At 43.5% G+C, this 18,993-nt stretch overlaps 1 protein-coding gene across 3 annotated transcripts in view; it reads right to left on the bottom strand.

Annotated features, from left to right (window-relative positions):
- Positions 1 to 18,993, bottom strand: part of SLC26A11 (solute carrier family 26 member 11) — a 95,815-nt gene that overhangs the window by 22,594 nt on the left and 54,228 nt on the right. For all 3 annotated transcript variants that reach the window (XM_040331783.1, XM_040331784.1, XM_040331782.1), the window contains exons 12-16: positions 16,714 to 16,854; positions 14,663 to 14,790; positions 13,979 to 14,078; positions 2,114 to 2,247; positions 1,957 to 2,026 (exon numbers count right to left, since the gene is read on the bottom strand). In XM_040331783.1, coding sequence (XP_040187717.1) covers positions 1,957 to 2,026; positions 2,114 to 2,247; positions 13,979 to 14,078; positions 14,663 to 14,790; positions 16,714 to 16,854 — 573 coding nt within the window. The remainder of the gene's footprint in view (positions 1 to 1,956; positions 2,027 to 2,113; positions 2,248 to 13,978; positions 14,079 to 14,662; positions 14,791 to 16,713; positions 16,855 to 18,993) is intronic.

Below are 18,993 nucleotides of genomic sequence, written 5' to 3'. Positions count from 1 at the left end.
GACATTTTAGGTGCTTTTTTTGAAGTGCCAGTAAAACATTGGTGTCGTTCGTAATTTTTAGGCATGTTGTCTGTAAATTTCACTTGGGGGGGTTGGCAACACTGAACCCTACAAAAACGTGCAACCTAATAGTAGTATATGGGATTGCATCTATAATAAGGCATAACATGCAGGAACATTGTGAGTATATCACCACTAGGGATGAGCACCGGCGTGTTAGCACAGCGCCATGCAGACTTCCTGGCGGGCTCTGCACGTGGACTGTGCAAACCACAGGCAGGGAAACATTTCCTGTTCTCTGCAGCCGAGCATCGGGACAATGTCTCCCTGCCTGGGATTAGCGCAGCGCAGTGCAGCCTTCCTGGCGGGCTCTGCATGTGGACTGTGTGAACAAGCCGGAGCTCATCCCTAATCACCACTGCGGCCAATCCATATCACTCAGGAGTATATAATAAGTTTGGAAATTCTAGAGAAATGCTTAAATAATGCATTACAATTTAACTAAACCTATTCAATTTAAGTCTACTAAATTGTAGGGCATTTTAGTTGACTAAAATGTACTGCAGATTTAGTCAACTAAAACTAAAAAAATTGCAGATGACTAAAATGGGACTAAAACTAAAATGGCATTTAGTTAAAAGACTAATGCCGCGTACAAACAATCGAAAATTCCAACAAGAAAAGTTTGATGTGAGCTTTTGGTCAGAAATTCCGACCGTGTTTAGGCTCCATCGGAATTTTTCTGTCGGAATTTCCGACAGCAAAAATTTGAGAGCTGGTTCTCAATTTTTCAGACAAGAAAAGTTCTCGTCGGAAATTACGATCGTCTGTATGCAAAACAAAAATCCACGCATTTTTGGAATCGAGCAGAAGAGCCACACTGAACTTAATTTTTCTCGGCTCGTCGTACGTGTTGTATGTCACTGCGTTCTTGTCGGTCAGAATTTTGTGTGATCGTGTGTATGCAACACAACTTTGAGCCAACATTCCGTTGGAAAAAATCCACGGTTTTCTTGTCAGAATTTCCGATCGTGTGTGCGTGGCATTAGACTAAAACTAAATAGAAATTTGCTGCCAAAATTAACACTGATTCGGTGTTCTTTGAATTTGAAAACTACAGGTCCCGACAGCTTTTTGCAGCCGTCAGCTTGTAGTTCTCAATGAACCACCAGGGTGCTGGTCAGTGCTCTGGGTAGTTCATTGATTCTTCCTGTCAGTGTGTAACTGCCTCCTCCTATGAGGATGATCTGCTGATTGTGGATGCAATGCTTGGCAGGCTCATAGTAATAAAATCAAAAATCAAATAAATAAATAAATGCTAATTTTGTCACCCGCAAAAAGATTTGCATTTAATTTTATTTAATTTTTACAAAAGTGAACTTATCTTTTATCTATCACTTTACTAAAACACATGGCTTCAAATAATGTTTTACATTTAGAGATTATTCCTTCAATCTTCTCAAACGCGTGAAAGCATGGACAGGATAAACATACAACATGCATAATTTATTAATAATTCTGATGTATTTTGTTTGTAAAGGTTAAATAACAGTTCTTCGTATGGCTACTTTAAATACTGCCACCTTCCTTCTGGCTGCTGTCAACTATGAAATATATATTGAAAAAAGTAGAAAACAAGCCATTCCAAGGAAGGATAAAATAATTCATAAGAAATGGCTTGCAGCTGCTAAAACACTTCTTTATGTGACCGATACGGACTCCTTACTTGCGTGCCATTTGTGTGTAAATTGGGCATGTTGAAATTATTGGGCAATAAAATAATATTTTAACAACTCGTGCTGTTAAGGTGATTGACTCCTAGCCGTTTGCCTGCAGTTTTGTTTTAATCTCCAATTCTGAGTTTGGAAAGCATGTTGTGTTCTATAGTGCTTAACAAAAGACACAAAATTGTGTGCTCTGTGTAGGCTGCATTTAAGAAAGAGCTACCCTCATTACCTGATCCCATGCTCTGGAGATGTTTAAATCCATTCAAATCTGCTGCCAATAAAATTTGAAGTACTTCAGGCTGCAAAAGGAAAAAACAAAATGATATTTATGGAGAAAACTGCCTACACTATAATAAAAATAACTGCATGAAAAGCCATCAAAATACCTGCAATCCCGAGAAAGAAAGTGACAATCCCTGACACTGGAACTCATGAATTAGTTCTCCAAGTCCTGTGACAATAGTAAAATCCAGTACGTTCACGTGTGAGAAATCAAGGTTTACCGATCTTGGTGGGGAAACTATAAGGGCATTTGTAAAAACAAAGACAGTTTCAGACTTCCGATCACTTCAAAAGGTACAATGCAGTCCAGGTAACTTGAAGACCTAGCATAACATTTTCAGGCAATTCTCTCTGTAAAATGTATGCAGATATCAATGCCCAGAAGTAGAAATAGCTTCTGAGTAAATGTGTCCAGCATAACTATGACCTGATCTGATCCTTACAGCCTCTCCAGAAAAAATCCTCTTCGAACATGGCTGCACCTTCAAAAAGTCCTCATGTGAGGCATCTCTCAGGGCTGGAGACATTCACAGTATTGCTCTATACAACCCATATACTTTTTTTATTAAAGTAATTTTTTTAAATGTAACTTTTTCTTAAAGTGGATGTAAACCCTCTCCTATACCCAGTGAAGTGAACAGCATCAGATGATACAGAGAGATAAAACAAATATCCCTACATAAATGTTACATGCATGTCTGCTGTCTTCATCTTTATATATTCTTTAGAATTCTTACATGCTGGAATTTTTACTTCCTCCAAAAAAAAGCAACAAACATATGGGGGTCCTCCAAACCACGTATACCTTTGCACACACTTTATCTTTCCAAAATACATGGAGGCCTAGGCTTCCCCAACTTTGCAACGTACTATAGGGCAGCATATATTGCTAGCCTATCTAAATACTAGACATGTGAATTCGTTTTCGTTAAAATGCATTTTTGTCCGAAAAAGGGGATTTTTAATACAGCTTACCTGTAAAATCCTTTTCTTGGAGTACATCACGGGACACAGAGCGGCATATTCATTACTATGTGGGTTATATGGAGTACCTTCAGGTGATGGACACTGGCAATCTCAAACAGGAAGTCTCCTCCCTATATAACCCCCTCCCATAGGAGGAGTACCTCAGTTTTGTAGCAAGCAGTATGCCACCCAAAATGTTCCCCATAAGAGGGGTGGGAGCTCTGTGTCCCGTGATGTACTCCAAGAAAAGGATTTTACAGGTAAGCTGTATTAAAAATCCCCTTTTCTTTTCCGTACATCACGGGACACAGAGCGGCATATTCATTACTATGTGGGATGTCCGAAAGCAATGCTTCCAATGAGGGGAGGGAGACATCTCAGCCAGGAGATTTAATTCAGAAAGTATTCTTTAAATCATAATAAATCCAAATTAAATCCAACAAAAAATAATTATTCTGATTAATTTAATTAATTCATTAATTAACCAAGGGTGCCCCGAATCTTGAGGATCTCAAATCGCAGCCTGCAGCACTGCCTGTCCAAAGGCTGCATCGGCCCTTCGTCTCACGTCCAATTGGTAAAATTTTGTGAACGTGTGGACCGATGACCAGGTTGCCGCCTTGCAAACCTGAGCCATAGAGATCTGGTGGTGTGCTGCCCAGGAGGCGCTCATGGCCCTAGTAGAATGGGCCTTAACAGATAAAGGAGGAGGCAACCCCTTCAAGCCGTAGGCCTGACCGATTACTTGCTTAATCCATCTAGAGATGGTAGCTTTAGCTGCCGCCTGACCTCTCTTGGGCCCTTCCGGCAGAATGAACAATGTATCCGTTTCTCGAATCTCTTCTGTAGCCTTGAGATAGGCCTTCATGGCCCTGACAATATCCAAGGTGTGCAGCAACCCTTCCTTTCTAGAAGTGGGCTTTGGAAAAAAGGATGGTAGGACCAAATCCTGGTTCAAGTGAAAACTGGACACCACCTTAGGCAGAAAAGACGGATGTGGACGGAGAACCACCCTGTCTTTATGCAGAATGAGGTATGGTTCTTTACAAGACAAGGCTGCCAGCTCTGAAACTCTTCTAGCGGAAGCCATAGCGACCAAAAATACCAACTTCCGAGTCAGTAATACCAACGGAACCTCTGCCAGAGGCTCAAATGGCTGTTTTTGCAGCGCTGACAACACAAGATTCAAATCCCACGGACAAACCGGAGATTTGATGGGGGGATTAATGCGTAAGACCCCCTGTAAAAAGGTTTTAACCAAAGAGTGCGTGGCTAACGGCCTCTGAAACCATACTGATAAGGCAGAAATCTGTCCTTTAATAGTACTTAAGGCCAAGCCCTTATCTACCCCTATCTGGAGGAAACGCAATACCCTGTCAATGGTGTATTTGCGTGGAAGCCATCTCTGGGACTCACACCAGCTTACGTAGGCCCTCCAGACCCTGTAATAAATTACTCTGGAGACTGGTTTTCTAGCTTTAATCAGAGTAGAAATAACTTGGCTAGATAGGCCCCTACCCCTGAGGATCAGGGATTCAGCCGCCAAGCCGTCAAATTTAGATGCCGTAAGGCAGGGTGGAGTATCGGGCCTTGAGAGAGTAGGTCTGGCCGAAGTGGAAGGGTCCATGGTTCTCCCACTGACATTCTCACGATTAGTGAGTACCACGACCTCCGGGGCCACGCTGGGGCTATCAGAATGACTGGTCTGTTCTCCACCCTGATCCTGCGCTGCAGGCGGGGCAGCATCTGTAACGGGGGGAAGGCGTACAGCAGACTGAACGGATGCCAAGGACAAACCAACGCATCGGTTCCACAGGCCAGAGGGTCCCTTGATCGGGATATGAACTTGCTCAGTTTCCTGTTAAACCTTGACGCCATGATGTCCACATACGGAGATCCCCATCTCTGGCAGATTTCCTGAAAGACTTGGGGATGGAGGGACCACTCCCCTGACACCAGCTGCTGGCGACTTAAGAAGTCCGCCTGTAAATTGTCCACCCCTGGGATAAAAATCGCCGAGATGCATGGTACATGCGACTGCCCATAGGAAAATTAAGCTCACTTCCCTTTGGGCGGCTCGACTTTTCGTGCCCCCTTGGTGATTTATATATGCCACCGCCGTGGCATTGTCGGACTGCACTCTCACTGGACACCCCTGAAGTCTGGACGTCCAGGCTTCTAAGGCTAAGCGTGCCGCCCTGATCTCCAGGACATTGATTGGCAGCCCTCTTTCCGACTCTGTCCAAACCCCCTGCTGGACTTGCCCATCCAAGACTGCTCCCCAGCCCTTCAGGCTGGCATCTGTGGTTATCAACTTCCAGATGATGGGACTGAATGATTTTCCTTTTAGGAGGTTCCGAGGCTTTAGCCACCAGTAGAGACTTTGCCGGACCCTTGATGGAAGGATCAACGGAAGATCCAGGCGTTGTGGATCTTTGTTCCATGCTGATAGGATGGTTGTCTGTAGGATTCAAGTGTGTGCCTGAGCGTATGGCACCGCCTCGAAGGTGGCCACCATCTTTCCCAGTAATCTCATGCACAATCGGATAGTTGGCTTCCTTTTGCTTAGCACCAACTGGATCAATTCTTTGATCCCTTTGAACTTCTCTAAAGGAAGAAACACTCTTTGTTTCTCCGTGTCTAGCAGCATGCCGAGGTATTCCAATCGTTTTGTGGGCTGTAAAGCCGACTTTTCTTGGTTTAAAACCCAACCGAATACCTCGAGGTACTGAACTGAAAGGGCTACCGCTCGACCCAGGTCCGAAGCAGAGTGATCTATGATCAGGAGGTCGTCCAAATAGGCCAGGATCAGGATTCCCTGGGTCCTTAGATTGGCTAAGATGGGGGCCAGGACCTTCGTAAACACACGGGGGGCTGTAGCCAACCCGAAAGGGAGAGCCACAAATTGATAGTGGCGCCCTGCGATTGCAAAGCGTAGGAATTTTTGATGCCCCTGAAAAATTGGAACATGAAGATACGCGTCTCTTATGTCTATCGAGGCCAAAAAATCGTTCCGCTGCAAGGCTGCGGCGGCAGACCGTATGGATTCCATCCGAAAGGACCGAATCCTCAAGTAAGAGTTTAGAATCTTTAGATCCAGGATGGGCCTTACATCGCCGTTGGGCTTTGGCACGATGAACAGATTGGAGTAAAAGCCTAGCTTGTGCTCCTGAACTGGTACCTCTACGATTACCCCTTGGGTTAGAAGATGATCCAAGGCTGTTAGCAAGGCAGCCCTCCTTTCCGGATCGCTTGGAATTCTTGATTCCTGAAAATGCGGAGGGGGAAACTCCCGAAACTCTATTTTGTAGCCAGCCGCCACCAAGGAAAGAACCCATTTGTCGGGGATCTTGGCTTCCCAAACTTTTGCAAAGAATCAAAGCCTGCCCCCCACCCGATTGAGTGGGGGCGCCCCTTCATAAAGCCGACTTTGGAGCAGGTTTAACTGGCTTGCGGGCCCATGGTCGCTTGCCACCCGCGGCCTGCCCTTGCGACTTATTACCAAAGTTTGACCGTGCGGTAGGCCGTCGATACTGCCTGGGGGCCGAGGGCCCTGGGGCTGGGGATTGCTGCCGCTTAAACGCCGGACCTCGAAATCTCTTTTTGACCGGTAAAAGAGTACTCTTGCCACTTGATATTGTCTGTATGTACTTATCCAAATCTTCCCCAAAAAGCCTTCCTCCGTGGAAGGGAAAACCCGCCAACAGCTTTTTACACGGAGTCTCTGCCGACCAATTCTTTAGCCACAGGAGCCTTCGCATATGTACCAAAAATAGCGACAGACGGGAAGCTTGTTGGATGGAGTCCTTTATGGCATCCACCGCGAAACACAGAGCCCTGGGAAGGTCGGCCAGATCCTGTGCTTGCTGAGCCGGGAGCTCTCTTAGCATCTGCTTAGTCTGGTCTTTTAACGCCTGACAAACGCCAATTGCAGCCACGGCCGGTTGCACAACTGCCCCTGCTGTAGAAAAGGATGCTTTCAAAAGGGTTTCCAACCGCTTATCAACCGGATCCTTGAACATCTGTATGTTCTCTACTGGGCAAGTTAAAGATTTGTTTACGCAGGAGACCGCCGCATCCACAGCGGGAAGCACCCATTTTTTTGAAAATCTTTCCTCCATGGGGTACAAAACAGAAAACCTTTTAGGAGGCACAAAAATTTTATCGGGCCGGGCCCAATCTTGAAAGATCAGGTCTTCCAACAACGGGTGAACCGGAAACACTGCGTTACTTAATGGAGCTTTTAAGGAGCCCAAAGAAGACACGGCAGGAATCTGAGGCCCTGGCGAGGGCAGCTTAAAAGCTGAGCGGACCATGTCCGTTAAAGACTGTACCCACAGATTCTCTGCTTGAGAGACCGAAAAAGGTTCCTCAATAGTGGACTCCTCAATGTCTGAACCTTCTAGGATCTGCTCCGTTTGGTCCTCCTGGGATTCTAACTCCTCTGGGGAGAGAATCTCAGCATCAGAGGACACCACCTTCGGGGACGGAGATCTAGTCCGCTTTTTGCCTGCCAGGGAATTAGTAAGCAAAGTTGTCAACCTCTGTTCTAACCCCTGCAGGGAGACAGATAACATATCCTGCGTGACAAACACTGGGTCGGGCAGAATGGGGCCAGCCACAGCACCCACCACACCTAATGGCTCCTCAAAGGCGGCATCTTCTAGTTTTTTAGGAGAGGACAGAACCGGCATAGTCTGATTAAGATCCTCAGAGCTAGAGGGGGAACCCTTCTGTTTCTTTGCATTTTTAGCACTTTTAGTCCCCGAACCTTTAGGGCCCATGATACAATACCGAGGCACTCCGCTACTAACAGCTGACTGATGTAGCAAGGAGAACAAAAGAAATAATAATATATGTAGCTTAAGGCCCGAAACCTTATAAGCCAATGGGAAGGTAGTGCACACCTTTTCCCTGAAAGAAAACTTTTTTTTTTTTTTTTTTAATATTTAATCCTTTTTTTTTTTTTTTTTTTTTTGCACTTTAAAGGGACTGTGTGAATGCCAGACTGCTGTCAAAAAAAGACCTTTGGCTAATAGAGAAAATCAGGGGAACATCTCCTATTTTCTCCCCTTAGTCAGTGAGGAGCTTAGCTCCAGACCTAAACAGGTCTCTTTTACCGCCACTAGGTGTCACCCTGCTCCGCTCTGTCCTGCTCTGTGTCCCTCCAGTCAGCAGACGAATCCTACACTGACCGGAGGACAGAACTGCTGAAGATAACAGCGAGGGGGGAACGCCCCTCTCTCCCCGCCGACGTCGCGACGCTCCCCGCCCCCTCAGCGCGCATCTATATCATGCGCGCGCACGCGCGCGTCCCAGAGGGGAAGCATGTCTCTGAGGAGAGGAGCAGCACGCCGGCGGCGCAAGAGGACCCAGAGCTGCAGGGGAAAAAACGCACCCAATACAGGTAAGCCCCTGGCCTTTAAGCCGAGAGATAACGGGGGGTGGGCTTGCCCTGCTTGTCCTAGAACCAGGCAAAGAGCCTCTACCCCCCAAAACCATGCGGGACAGCCACAAGCAACCCAGTCCGTGGGGGTGGGGGGTATACTAGTAAATGGGAGGTGACCATCCTGTCTAGCAGACATAGTGGTAATAGTTGCCCATGCAGAGCATCCCAGGCTAACCCAACTAGTCTTCCCCCTGAGGGACCTGCCGACGAACCAAGTTCCGCAGGCCCCCCTCTTACCTGCTCAACGCTGCAGGGTATTGCAAAAGCAAGAGGCCCAATCTTCTCCCATCTCCGTGGGTTCTGTACTAGACCTTCAGGGACCCGGGTCCTGTGGAACACCACTGCCCTGGACCTATACAGCATCCTGGCAACAGTACCTTTTGGGCTTTAGAAAGCTCAAAGTTCTGGGCCCAGGATCCAGCCCCTTGCGAAGAGGCATTATAGGCGAAACCCCACGACTTGGGGCCCAGGTACTGTCCACTTTGGCTCTGAGGCACTTTGGACAGATCCGGTATAGTCTGCCTAGTCTCAAGGACCTGGAGGCAAACTTCTTTGTGACCAACACCTAAGACACAGGGGGAAAAAACTGAGGTACTCCTCCTATGGGAGGGGGTTATATAGGGAGGGGACTTCCTGTTTGAGATTGCCAGTGTCCATCACCTGAAGGTACTCCATATAACCCACATAGTAATGAATATGCCGCTCTGTGTCCCGTGATGTACGGAAAAGAAATCAGGTTTTTTCGTTATCGTTTTAACAAACGATAACGAAAGTGCAAGAAACGAAAACCGAAAGATCCGACATAAAAAATGCTTTGTTTTCGTTGTGGTAAAAATTCTATATGGAGAGATTCGACATTATAGGGAAAAGATTTGACATTATAGAGAAAAGATTCGACACTATAGAAATAATAGGTTCGACATTACAGAGAATAGATTTCGATCTATGAGAAAATAGATTCGACATTATAGAGAATAGATTCGACATTATTACTAGTCATACAACTTTAGAATTCTTGTAGGCGGAATATTCGAATGGAAATGTACGATTCGGCGTAAAGATTCGACGTTCCGTCGAATATTTTTTGACCATTAGACAGAAACCAACAAAGATTCGACGTTCCGTCGAATATTCTTTTGACCATTCGACAGAAACCAAGTATTATTGGATTTTCGGACGAAAGCTATTCCCCAACAAAAAACTAAATAAATCAAAACGATTTTCGGGAGTAACTGAATAAATGTATTTTCCAAACGAAAACGAAAAAACGAAACGAAATATTCCAGTTTGCACATGTCTACTAAATACCATGCACAGCAGGAAATTCCCCTATGGGTGTTGATCGAAGCAACTGAATGTGATCCCTTATCGATCTCCAATCTGTTTTGGCTTCTCCCAAAGGACTGCAAAAGGTTTACGTAACCCCGTCACCAAACACTTTATTTCCTTATGGGATAGATTCAAATTTAAACACAGATTACAATCTCTACACTCCTCTTCTCTCCTTCCTAAAAAAAAAACGCTTTTTACCCTGCATGGATCTCTTCCAAGTCCTTCCGAGCTTGGAAGTCTCAGGAAATCTCGACTATGCATAAATGTGTCACTTCTACATCCTTCATCCCTTTCCCGACCGTTTGTGAAGCTTACGGTTTGCCTCAATCAGAATTATTCCGGTACCTTCAAATTAAAAAAGAAAAATCACTCCTCTCATAGGCTATAATACTTCCCTAACCCACTTTACCGGCTTTGAATCTATTTGTAGGAAAGACTCACACTAAAAGGTCTAATTTCCTCTCTTTACCCTCAATTGATAGTCAAACTTACCTGGATAAGCCATCCTATGTCCAGAAATGTGAGGCGGACCTGAGACGAACACTCGATAACACGGATTGGAATTAAATCTGGTTGACAACTAAAGCTGCCTCCCCCAATGTTATTGAGGTGGAAGCTAATTATAAAGTACTAACAAGATGGTACCTTGTACCAGCTAGGGTGGCTTAATATGTACCAACCTGCTCCGCACAATGTTATCGTGGATGCTCAGACTTGGGTACACACCTACACATTTGGTGGACATGCCCAATAGCACAAGCCTTTTGGAAAGACATTTTTACAATGGCTTCCAAGATGTTTGGTTTGCATATACAGCCTGATCATACTACTGCCCTACTTAATCTGAAACCAGTGTTTTTAACGATGATCCAATTTTAATTATTTGTTCAACTTTTATTGGCAGCTAAACAAAACTATGGCAAAAGGCATGGAGGTCCCCATTATTGGTGGTAGCTGAGAAGAGAATGAACAATACCATGATTCACGCCAAAATGGTGACTATAGATAACGATCCGATTCCCAAATTTGAAAAACTATGGCACGCATGGATAACACATGATCTGCCATCTACCTTTGACGAAACCGTTTTAATGCCATGGTAGTTGTTTTGGGAAGACTTAGGACAACTCACAATGAACACACCAACGTTCATGATGATTCTTGATTCAACCTTGTGGACCCCTATCTTCTATCTTTCTCTCCCTCCTTTCCTTCCCCCTTACTCCTTTTATGTTTTTGAAGTTTTTTTTCCTAACAGTATATAATCCTTTTTAGACATCTCAGATATAGCCTATGGCGGTCATTGCAACTTTTTTTCCTTGCACGGTATTTGCGCAATAATTTTTCAAACGCCTTTTTTTTGGGGAAAAAAACGTGTCATGAATTAAAACAACAAAACAGTAAAGTTAGCCCAATTTTTTTGAATAATGTGAAAGACGATGTTACGCCGAGTAAATAGATACCTAACATGTCACACTTTAAAATTGCGCACACTCATGGAATGGTGCCAAACTTCGGTACTTAAAAATCTCCATAGGCGACGCTTGAATTTTTTTTACAGGTTACTATTTTCGAGTTACAGAGAAGGTTTAGTGCTAGAATTGTTGCACATGCTCTAACGCACGCGGCGATACCTCACATGTGGGGTTTGAACGGTGTTTACAAGGATGTAAACATCCCTTGTAATAGGAATCACTGTGACAGGTCCTCTTTATGGAGAGATGTGGGGTCAATAAGACCCCACATCTCTCCTCCAGGCTTACAAGCATGAAATCGGTGAAAACAAATTCACTGATCACATGCCGACAGCCGCGATTGTGGCTTTGTTTACTTCCGGGTACCGGGCGTGACGTCATAACGTCGCGCCCAAGCTTCTGACGGTCATAGAGATGACTGGTGACCAGTCTTCTCTATGCTTCCCAGCAGCTTCGGCCGATTCGCTCTCCGGGCCCCCGATGGTACGGGAGAGCCCGGAGAAGCACCGGATGCCTATAGGAACTGCCGCTTTGATCGTTCTCATCGTGCACAGAATCGGCGGCTGAAGACAGCGATATCTGAATGATGCCTGTAGCTGCAGGCATCATTCAGATATCACCGCACAAAGCAGAGGACGTCCTTGGTGGTTAAGTGGTTAAAAAAAATGTAAAACACAAATGGGTGAATGGGTTCTGAGAATCAGAAGTGGGATTGCACAAGTTGAACTGCAAACTCAGAATATTAATTTTAGAATTAAAAAGGACATTACTCTGCAGGTAAATACTGTGTATTCTGGGATTAAATACACTTATTTCTCTAAAGGAAGTTATGTTTTTTCTGTGACATTTAGATACACACATAAGAAAACAGCTTGATGCCGTTAATGTGTATTATGATACAAGTTCTACTCTTCTGAAAACCCATCACCCCCTTAAAAGCACTCAGTAAAATATTCACAAAAAAACAAAAACAAATTAAAAGTAAAATGAAAAAATGCTTAGGTTATGTCAACTGGTAGGCTTGCTGGGATCATAGGAGAGCGGAAGATCTCACATCCTGAGAGAATGTACCCCTACACAATGCTAGAGAGTGTATTTTCCCAGGATCCCGCGATGAGGCCCAGTGACGTCACCAGGACCTACAGGAAGTGTAAAGTATAGAATTTTTTTTTTTAATGCTTTGCAGTGTTTATTGATGAATGAGAGATAATTGGACCTTTGGCACACAACAAATACGCTATATTATCAAAAGTATTGGGACACCTGCCTTTACACACACATGAACTTTAATGACATCCCAGTCTTAGGCAGTAGGGTTCAATATTGAGTTGGCCCCAGGGTTGCCAACCGCCAGTAAATTTACTGACAGTTTGTAAAAATCTGTGATTTCTTTTTACAAATGCCAGTAAATTTCCGGGGCTGATAATTTCAAACTGTGTTAACTTTTTAACTGTAAATCAAGCAATTTACTTTGTTATAGGTATTGTCAGTGTTTCCATATCATGTTTATACTGTTTAAATATTTACTGTGTTCATTTTCAATAGGAGTTCTGTAATTTCTCAGGTTGCCAGTAAAAAATGTGCTCCGCCAGTAAATTTTCCATGTTTTGTCAGTAAAAAATGCTGCGGGAGGTTGGCAACCCTGATTGGTCCACCCCTTGCAGATAGAACAGCTTCAACTCTTCTGGGAAGGCTGTCCACAAGGTTTAGGAGTGTGTCTATTGGAATGTTTGACCATTCTTCCAAAAGCGCATTTGTGAGGTCAGGCACTGATGTGGACGAGAAGTCCTGGCTCAGTCTTCGCTCTAATTCATCCCAAAGGTGTTCCATTGGGCTGAGGTCAGGACTCTGTGCAGGCCAGTCAAGTTCCTCTCTCCGCCACACATAATAGCAGACACCCAAGGCACATGACTGAATTTCCTTCCACGACACTCTGTCCGAATATACAGCGTTACACAATGTCCCTTCTGGGGTTGTATACAGCTCTTTCTTTTCCCTTTCCACTCATGAAAGTGTAACCCACCCATCATGAACCACTCTGGCTAGAGGGTAGATAGGGCTGGGTAAGCATACTGCCTGAGGGTCCCCTGGAAGACCTATGTTCTCCCTTCCCTCTTCCAGCCCCCCTCCCACCCCCCTTTTCTCCCCCTATGATGACCCCCCCTTTCTCCCTCCGACTCCTGGAACAGGTCACTCAATTAGGAGGTCCCATTTGGCCTTCGTGTGACTTTTGAAATCTACCGCAATAACGATATCAAGCCCTCCACCACCAAAGATGTTACACCCTTCCCTGCCCGGGAACAAGACTCTGCCAGTCTACTCCCTCATTACCATGCACTACTTATCTGCCTCAGATATTGCTTTCAATATATGTTCCACATATCCATCAGCTTCTCTGCTTGTTATGCATGTCACTGCAAGGACACCTGATCTTAGTTGTGCATCACCTAGTACTGATACCAACTTTTGCATGCAAGACACTTGTCTCACACATTTAAAACTCTGTATTTGATAGAGTGCCTGATTATGGATCCTAGTTTTTGTCTTTTCCACATTGTTCAAACTCTGATATATATGTGTACCTGTTTGTTAATATGTTGTATGGTCAACTGAAAATATCTTGAATTATGATTGTTTGGATAAAAAAAATGAAAAAAAAAGAAAAAAAAGAAAAGAAAATGGTAACTCAAAAAAATATGGGCTTACTGAAAAAAAAACATTAGGCATTGAGAACTGAAAATATTTACCTTCAAAAGCGCTTTTATGAATAGTATCCCGGAGATATTCCATGGCTGGAAAACTCAGGCCACTCATTATCATCATATTTAAGCCACCAGTGTCTATAACCTGGAAAAGACAACATAATGATTTTAAAGTGTTACTAAACCCAGGACCCTGCATTCACAATATCTGGCCTCCCACAGTACACAGAACATGGAAATGCAATCATATTAGTAAATTTAAACAGCTAAATACCTTTTCTTATCAGCAGTATATAGCAGTCGTATGACTTCTATCAGTGTCTTGTTAAAGCTTGTAGGAGGAGTTTGTATTCTGTTCTGACTGTCTTATGAGGCTGTATGACCCCTGTCTTTCTCTAGACCATGCTAATTGGCTCTGTGCTAATCACATGCACCCTCCCAAAAGAAAAAAAAAACTCTACCAATACACACCAAACTGAACATGTGCAGAGTGCCCCCAAGGCTCCGTACTATCAGGAGATGGATGGGGGACATTAAAAGGGGAGGATCAAAAAAGACAGGAATAAAAGCCTTTTTACACAATGCGGAAAATTAACCCCTTCCACAGAGAGTAGAACAAGCATGCTTTATTGCATATACAGACTGATTTTACTGTTGTGGATTTTGTAACACTTGAAACTAACCTCAGAAAATAGAATTCCTTAATACTCCCACCATAATGCTGCTCACCTTGATCTGTGGCCGTGCAACTGGAATACAAACGATGATCAGTGAGATCACAATACCAATGATAATTCCATACTGGATTTCCCAGAAGGATAAAAGAAATGTGGCCAGAAAGGGAAGTAGATCAATCCCTGAAAAAAATAAAGAAAATTGTAAAAAACAAAAAACAAACAGTGGGAGGACTAGTGCCCCATTGTTGGTGTCAATGGAAGGAATTGTACCCCATCATTGGTGTTAATGAAAGGAATTGTGCCTCATTGTTGGTGTCAGCGGGAGGAATCAAACCCCTTTCATGGTATCAGTGGGAAGAATAGTGCCCCATTGTTTATGTCAACAACAGGAAGAATGCCTCATTGTTGGTGTCATTGGATGGAATAGTGCCCCAAGGGCCAGATAAAGGCAAGGAAAGGGCCGCAGTTTGGAGACTGCTGGTTTAGAGGGTAATGTTCTAGACCTGTGCCAGGCTATCGTTGTCAGAAAATGCAGAGATACAGTATGCATCTTTACAACAGCTGGAAAGTTTCATGTTAGAGAGAGGTCTCATTCATACTGCCCTGATGTTCACTGTAGGTTCCCATATACTGTATCCACTTAGTAGACACATCCAAGCATCCAAGAAATAAACTTTTTGTAAGAACAAAATGGGCAAATGGTATAGTTTTTAAGACACTTGACACAGGCCTCTCTCTCTGTGACAGTTGTACATATTAAGTGTTACTAAACCCAGGACCCTGTATTCACTATATCTGGTCTCTCACAGTACACAGGACATGGAAATGCAATTAATTTAGTAACTAAAAATTGCTAAATACCTTTTCTCATCAGCAGTATATAGCAGTCCTGTGACTTCTATCAGTGTCTGGTGAAAGCTTGTAGGAGGAGTTTTCATACGGCACTGGCTGTCCTATCAGAATGCAGGACCCCTGACCCCTCTTGTCTGGACAGTCCTGATTGGCCCTGTGCTGAGCACCCTCCCAAGAAGAAGAAGAAAAAAATCTCTAGCAATACAAACCAAACGGAACATATGGAGCCTCTCCCCAGTAAGACTGCATTATCCAGACATGTTATGGGGACAATAGCTTTTTTACACACATGTGGAAGATTAACCCCTTACGTTCCTCAGTGAGTATAACAAGCATGCTTTACTGCATATACACACAGATTTTACTGTTGTGGGTTTAGTAACACTTTAAGGCAGAACTCCATGCATGGGATTTTTTTGTTTTGCCCGGAGTCCTTTTTTTAAATGTATATATAATTGACCTTTAAATGTGGAAACATGGTACATGGAGTGTACTCATTACCACTGTGTAACTGAGCACAGAGAATCAGAAAACAGCACACCACTGTGTTCAGTTAGTTGAGTCTCTAAAATGTAACACATCTTCAAAACTGAACTCTTGACCATATGTCAGACATGACAAGTCAAACACCTAGCAAGAATGTATCCATTTGCTGGAAAACAGAAACAAAACATGATCACTGCCTTTAAACCTACATGTTTGCTTGCTTCTACATCTATGAAAAAAAAAAAAAAAAACACACACACACACACACACACACACACACACTGGATAAATGCTATGTAATTATTGTGGGCAGCCAAATATGTTAGAACATACTGTTGTGCAAGAAACTATGGCAGAACATGCCAATTTATTAGCTCACAGCATATCATACTGTACATGTTCAGCGGCTGTATAGTTGTATGCACAAAAAATGTGGACAAGTGACCCACATCAGTTTATTTTTAACTGGTAATTACAATTACCCAACTTGAAAGTTGGCTTGCACGGTTTATGCGTTGCCACATCATTTGCAATTTACACATGGGCTGATAAAAGACTACATGAAGTGGTTTAGAGTTTGTGTATAATATATATCTATCTATACACATACACACACACACACACTTATACACATACACACAGTGGTCTTTACACGTTTTTTACAGACAGCGGTGACATGCAAATGACTTTATTGTATCTATAACAACTGAATACATCTCACACTGATGATAATATACATAATTACAGTCAGTCTTGAGCGCTTACGTTTCACTTTCCATAGGTCCTTGCAGATTCTCAGATCAAACACAGGGGCCACAGCACAGATAATGACTGCAGCAAGAGCTGCTTTGGGAATGTAGTAGAAGAGAGGAGTGAGGTATCCAAGAGAAAGCAAAACCAGAAATCCTGCAAGAGAGGAAAGTCTCGCCACTTACTATTTATAAAATCAATGCAAGATCTAGATTTATTGAGGTCTTTAAAGCAAACCTAAACTGTATCACAAAACTAAAAAAGCCTTTTAATCCATGTTTAATATTAACCCTTTCATGCCTATGCCTATGTATGACATTTGGTGTTTACAAGTTAAAATCCATATTTTTGGCTAGAAAATTACTTAGAACCCCCAAACATTATATATATATTTTTAGCAGAGAATCTAGAGAATAAAATGGCGATTGTTGCAATATTTTATGTCATACGGTATTTGTGCGGCGGTGTTTTAAACACAACTTTTTGGGAAAAATTTACTTTCATGAATTTTAAAAAAAAGAAAAAGTAAAATTAGCCCAATTTTTTTGCATAATGTGAAAGATGATGTTATGCCGAGTAAATAGATACCAAGCATGACACGCTTTATAATTGCACGCACTCGTGGAATGGCGACAAACTACGGTAACTAAAAATCTCCATAGGCGACGCTTTAAACTTTTTTTACGGTTACCAGGTTAGAGTTACAGAGTAGGCCTAGTGCTATAATTATTGCTCTCGCTCTTACGATCGCGGCGATACCTCACATGTGTTATTTGAACACCGTTTTCATATGCGGGCGCGACTTCCGTGTGCGCTTTCTTTGCTGCGCAAGCTCGCGGGGAGGGGGGCGCTTTAAAAAAAAATTTTTTTTGTTTTCTTATTTATTTATTTATTTTTTCTAATATTAAATTTTTTTTTTTTTTTTTTTTACATTTTGATCACTTTTATTGCTGTCACAAGGAATCCCTTGTGTAAACATCCCTTGTGACAGCAATTGGTGGTGACAGGTACTCTTTATGGAGGGATCGGGGGTCTAAAAGACCTCCTTTGCACTTCAAAGTATTCAGATCGCCGAAAACGGCGATTCTGAATACTGTATACTTTTTTAAATCCGGCGCCATTGGCATCTGAGAAACCCGGAAGTGACGTCATGACGCCGCTTCCGTGGTTTCAATGCGGACACTGAATCAAAGCCGTTTACGGCTTTGTTTCAGAGCGCGCCGAGACGCTGGAGGCGCCGGATCGTGGATCGGGTCTCCCGGTGGGACGGGAGGCCCGGTCAGGGCGGCGAGAGGCGGCGGATGTCCCCTCCCGCTCCTCCGGCATAACAACCGAGCGGCTTTTAGCCGCATTGGTTGTTATGTTTGGAAAGCCGATCGCCGGCTCTAAACAACGGTACCGGGATGATGCCTGCGGCTGCAGGCATCATCCCGGTATAACCCCTGAAAGCCGAGGACGCATATATGCGTACGCTCGGCGTGAAAGGGTTAAAGAAAACTCAACAGACAGACGCAGTGCAGCTTGGCCTTGCCCCTGCTCCCTTCTTACAGGATTTGACTGACAGCAGCAGGAGCCAATGGCTGCGAGGGGAAAAAGAGAGAAGCGCTGCTTCACTCGAGCACAGCGCTGGCTAGAGAGAGGACTTGGGTAATTATTTAGAGAAGTGAGGAGGTGATACAAATACAGTACTGGGACTTTTTTCACCTAAAATGCAGGGAATGCATTAAGATAAAACATCTCCTGCCCTTAGAACAGCCCTTTTTAAGCAGGGTGCCTTGGTAAAATACCTAAACATTATTTACAAATTATATACAAGCCAGAGTGTGGATCAAGCCTGCTTTTTAATTACACAAAGCCACAGGTTTTCATTATGTACCATTACGCGTTTCTAGACACTGGCATCCTAACAACCAATGACGTCATCAGTTAATAAGGAGGATGTCTGTTGCCTCCACAGCATCCTTGTTTGACCCTCCTCTGCCCCTCTCCCTCAGTACATTAGCTGACTGAGGGAGAGAAATTGAGGGAGAAGAGAAACATAGGAATACTAGTCAATACCAGTATGAAAAAGTGCATTTGCTTTGAAAGAATAAATCACCTCTAATGTTGGGTGTCTTACGTGTGGATGTTGCTGCATTGTGTAAAACTAATAGAATCATTTTTTTTTTACATTTTAGAATGGAGTGCCTTGAAACTGTCCATAATTTTAAAGGGTGCCTTGACTGAAAAAAAAAGTTGAGAAACACTGCTTTAGAACCATTTAAAATTAGTTAAAAAATAAGTTGGCAGATTATG

This window comes from Rana temporaria, chromosome 12 (genome assembly GCF_905171775.1).
Source record: "Rana temporaria chromosome 12, aRanTem1.1, whole genome shotgun sequence".
NCBI lineage: Eukaryota > Metazoa > Chordata > Amphibia > Anura > Ranidae > Rana > Rana temporaria.
The sequence above is the reverse complement of the archived record's forward strand: the minus strand, read 5'-3'. Positions and strand labels throughout refer to the sequence as shown.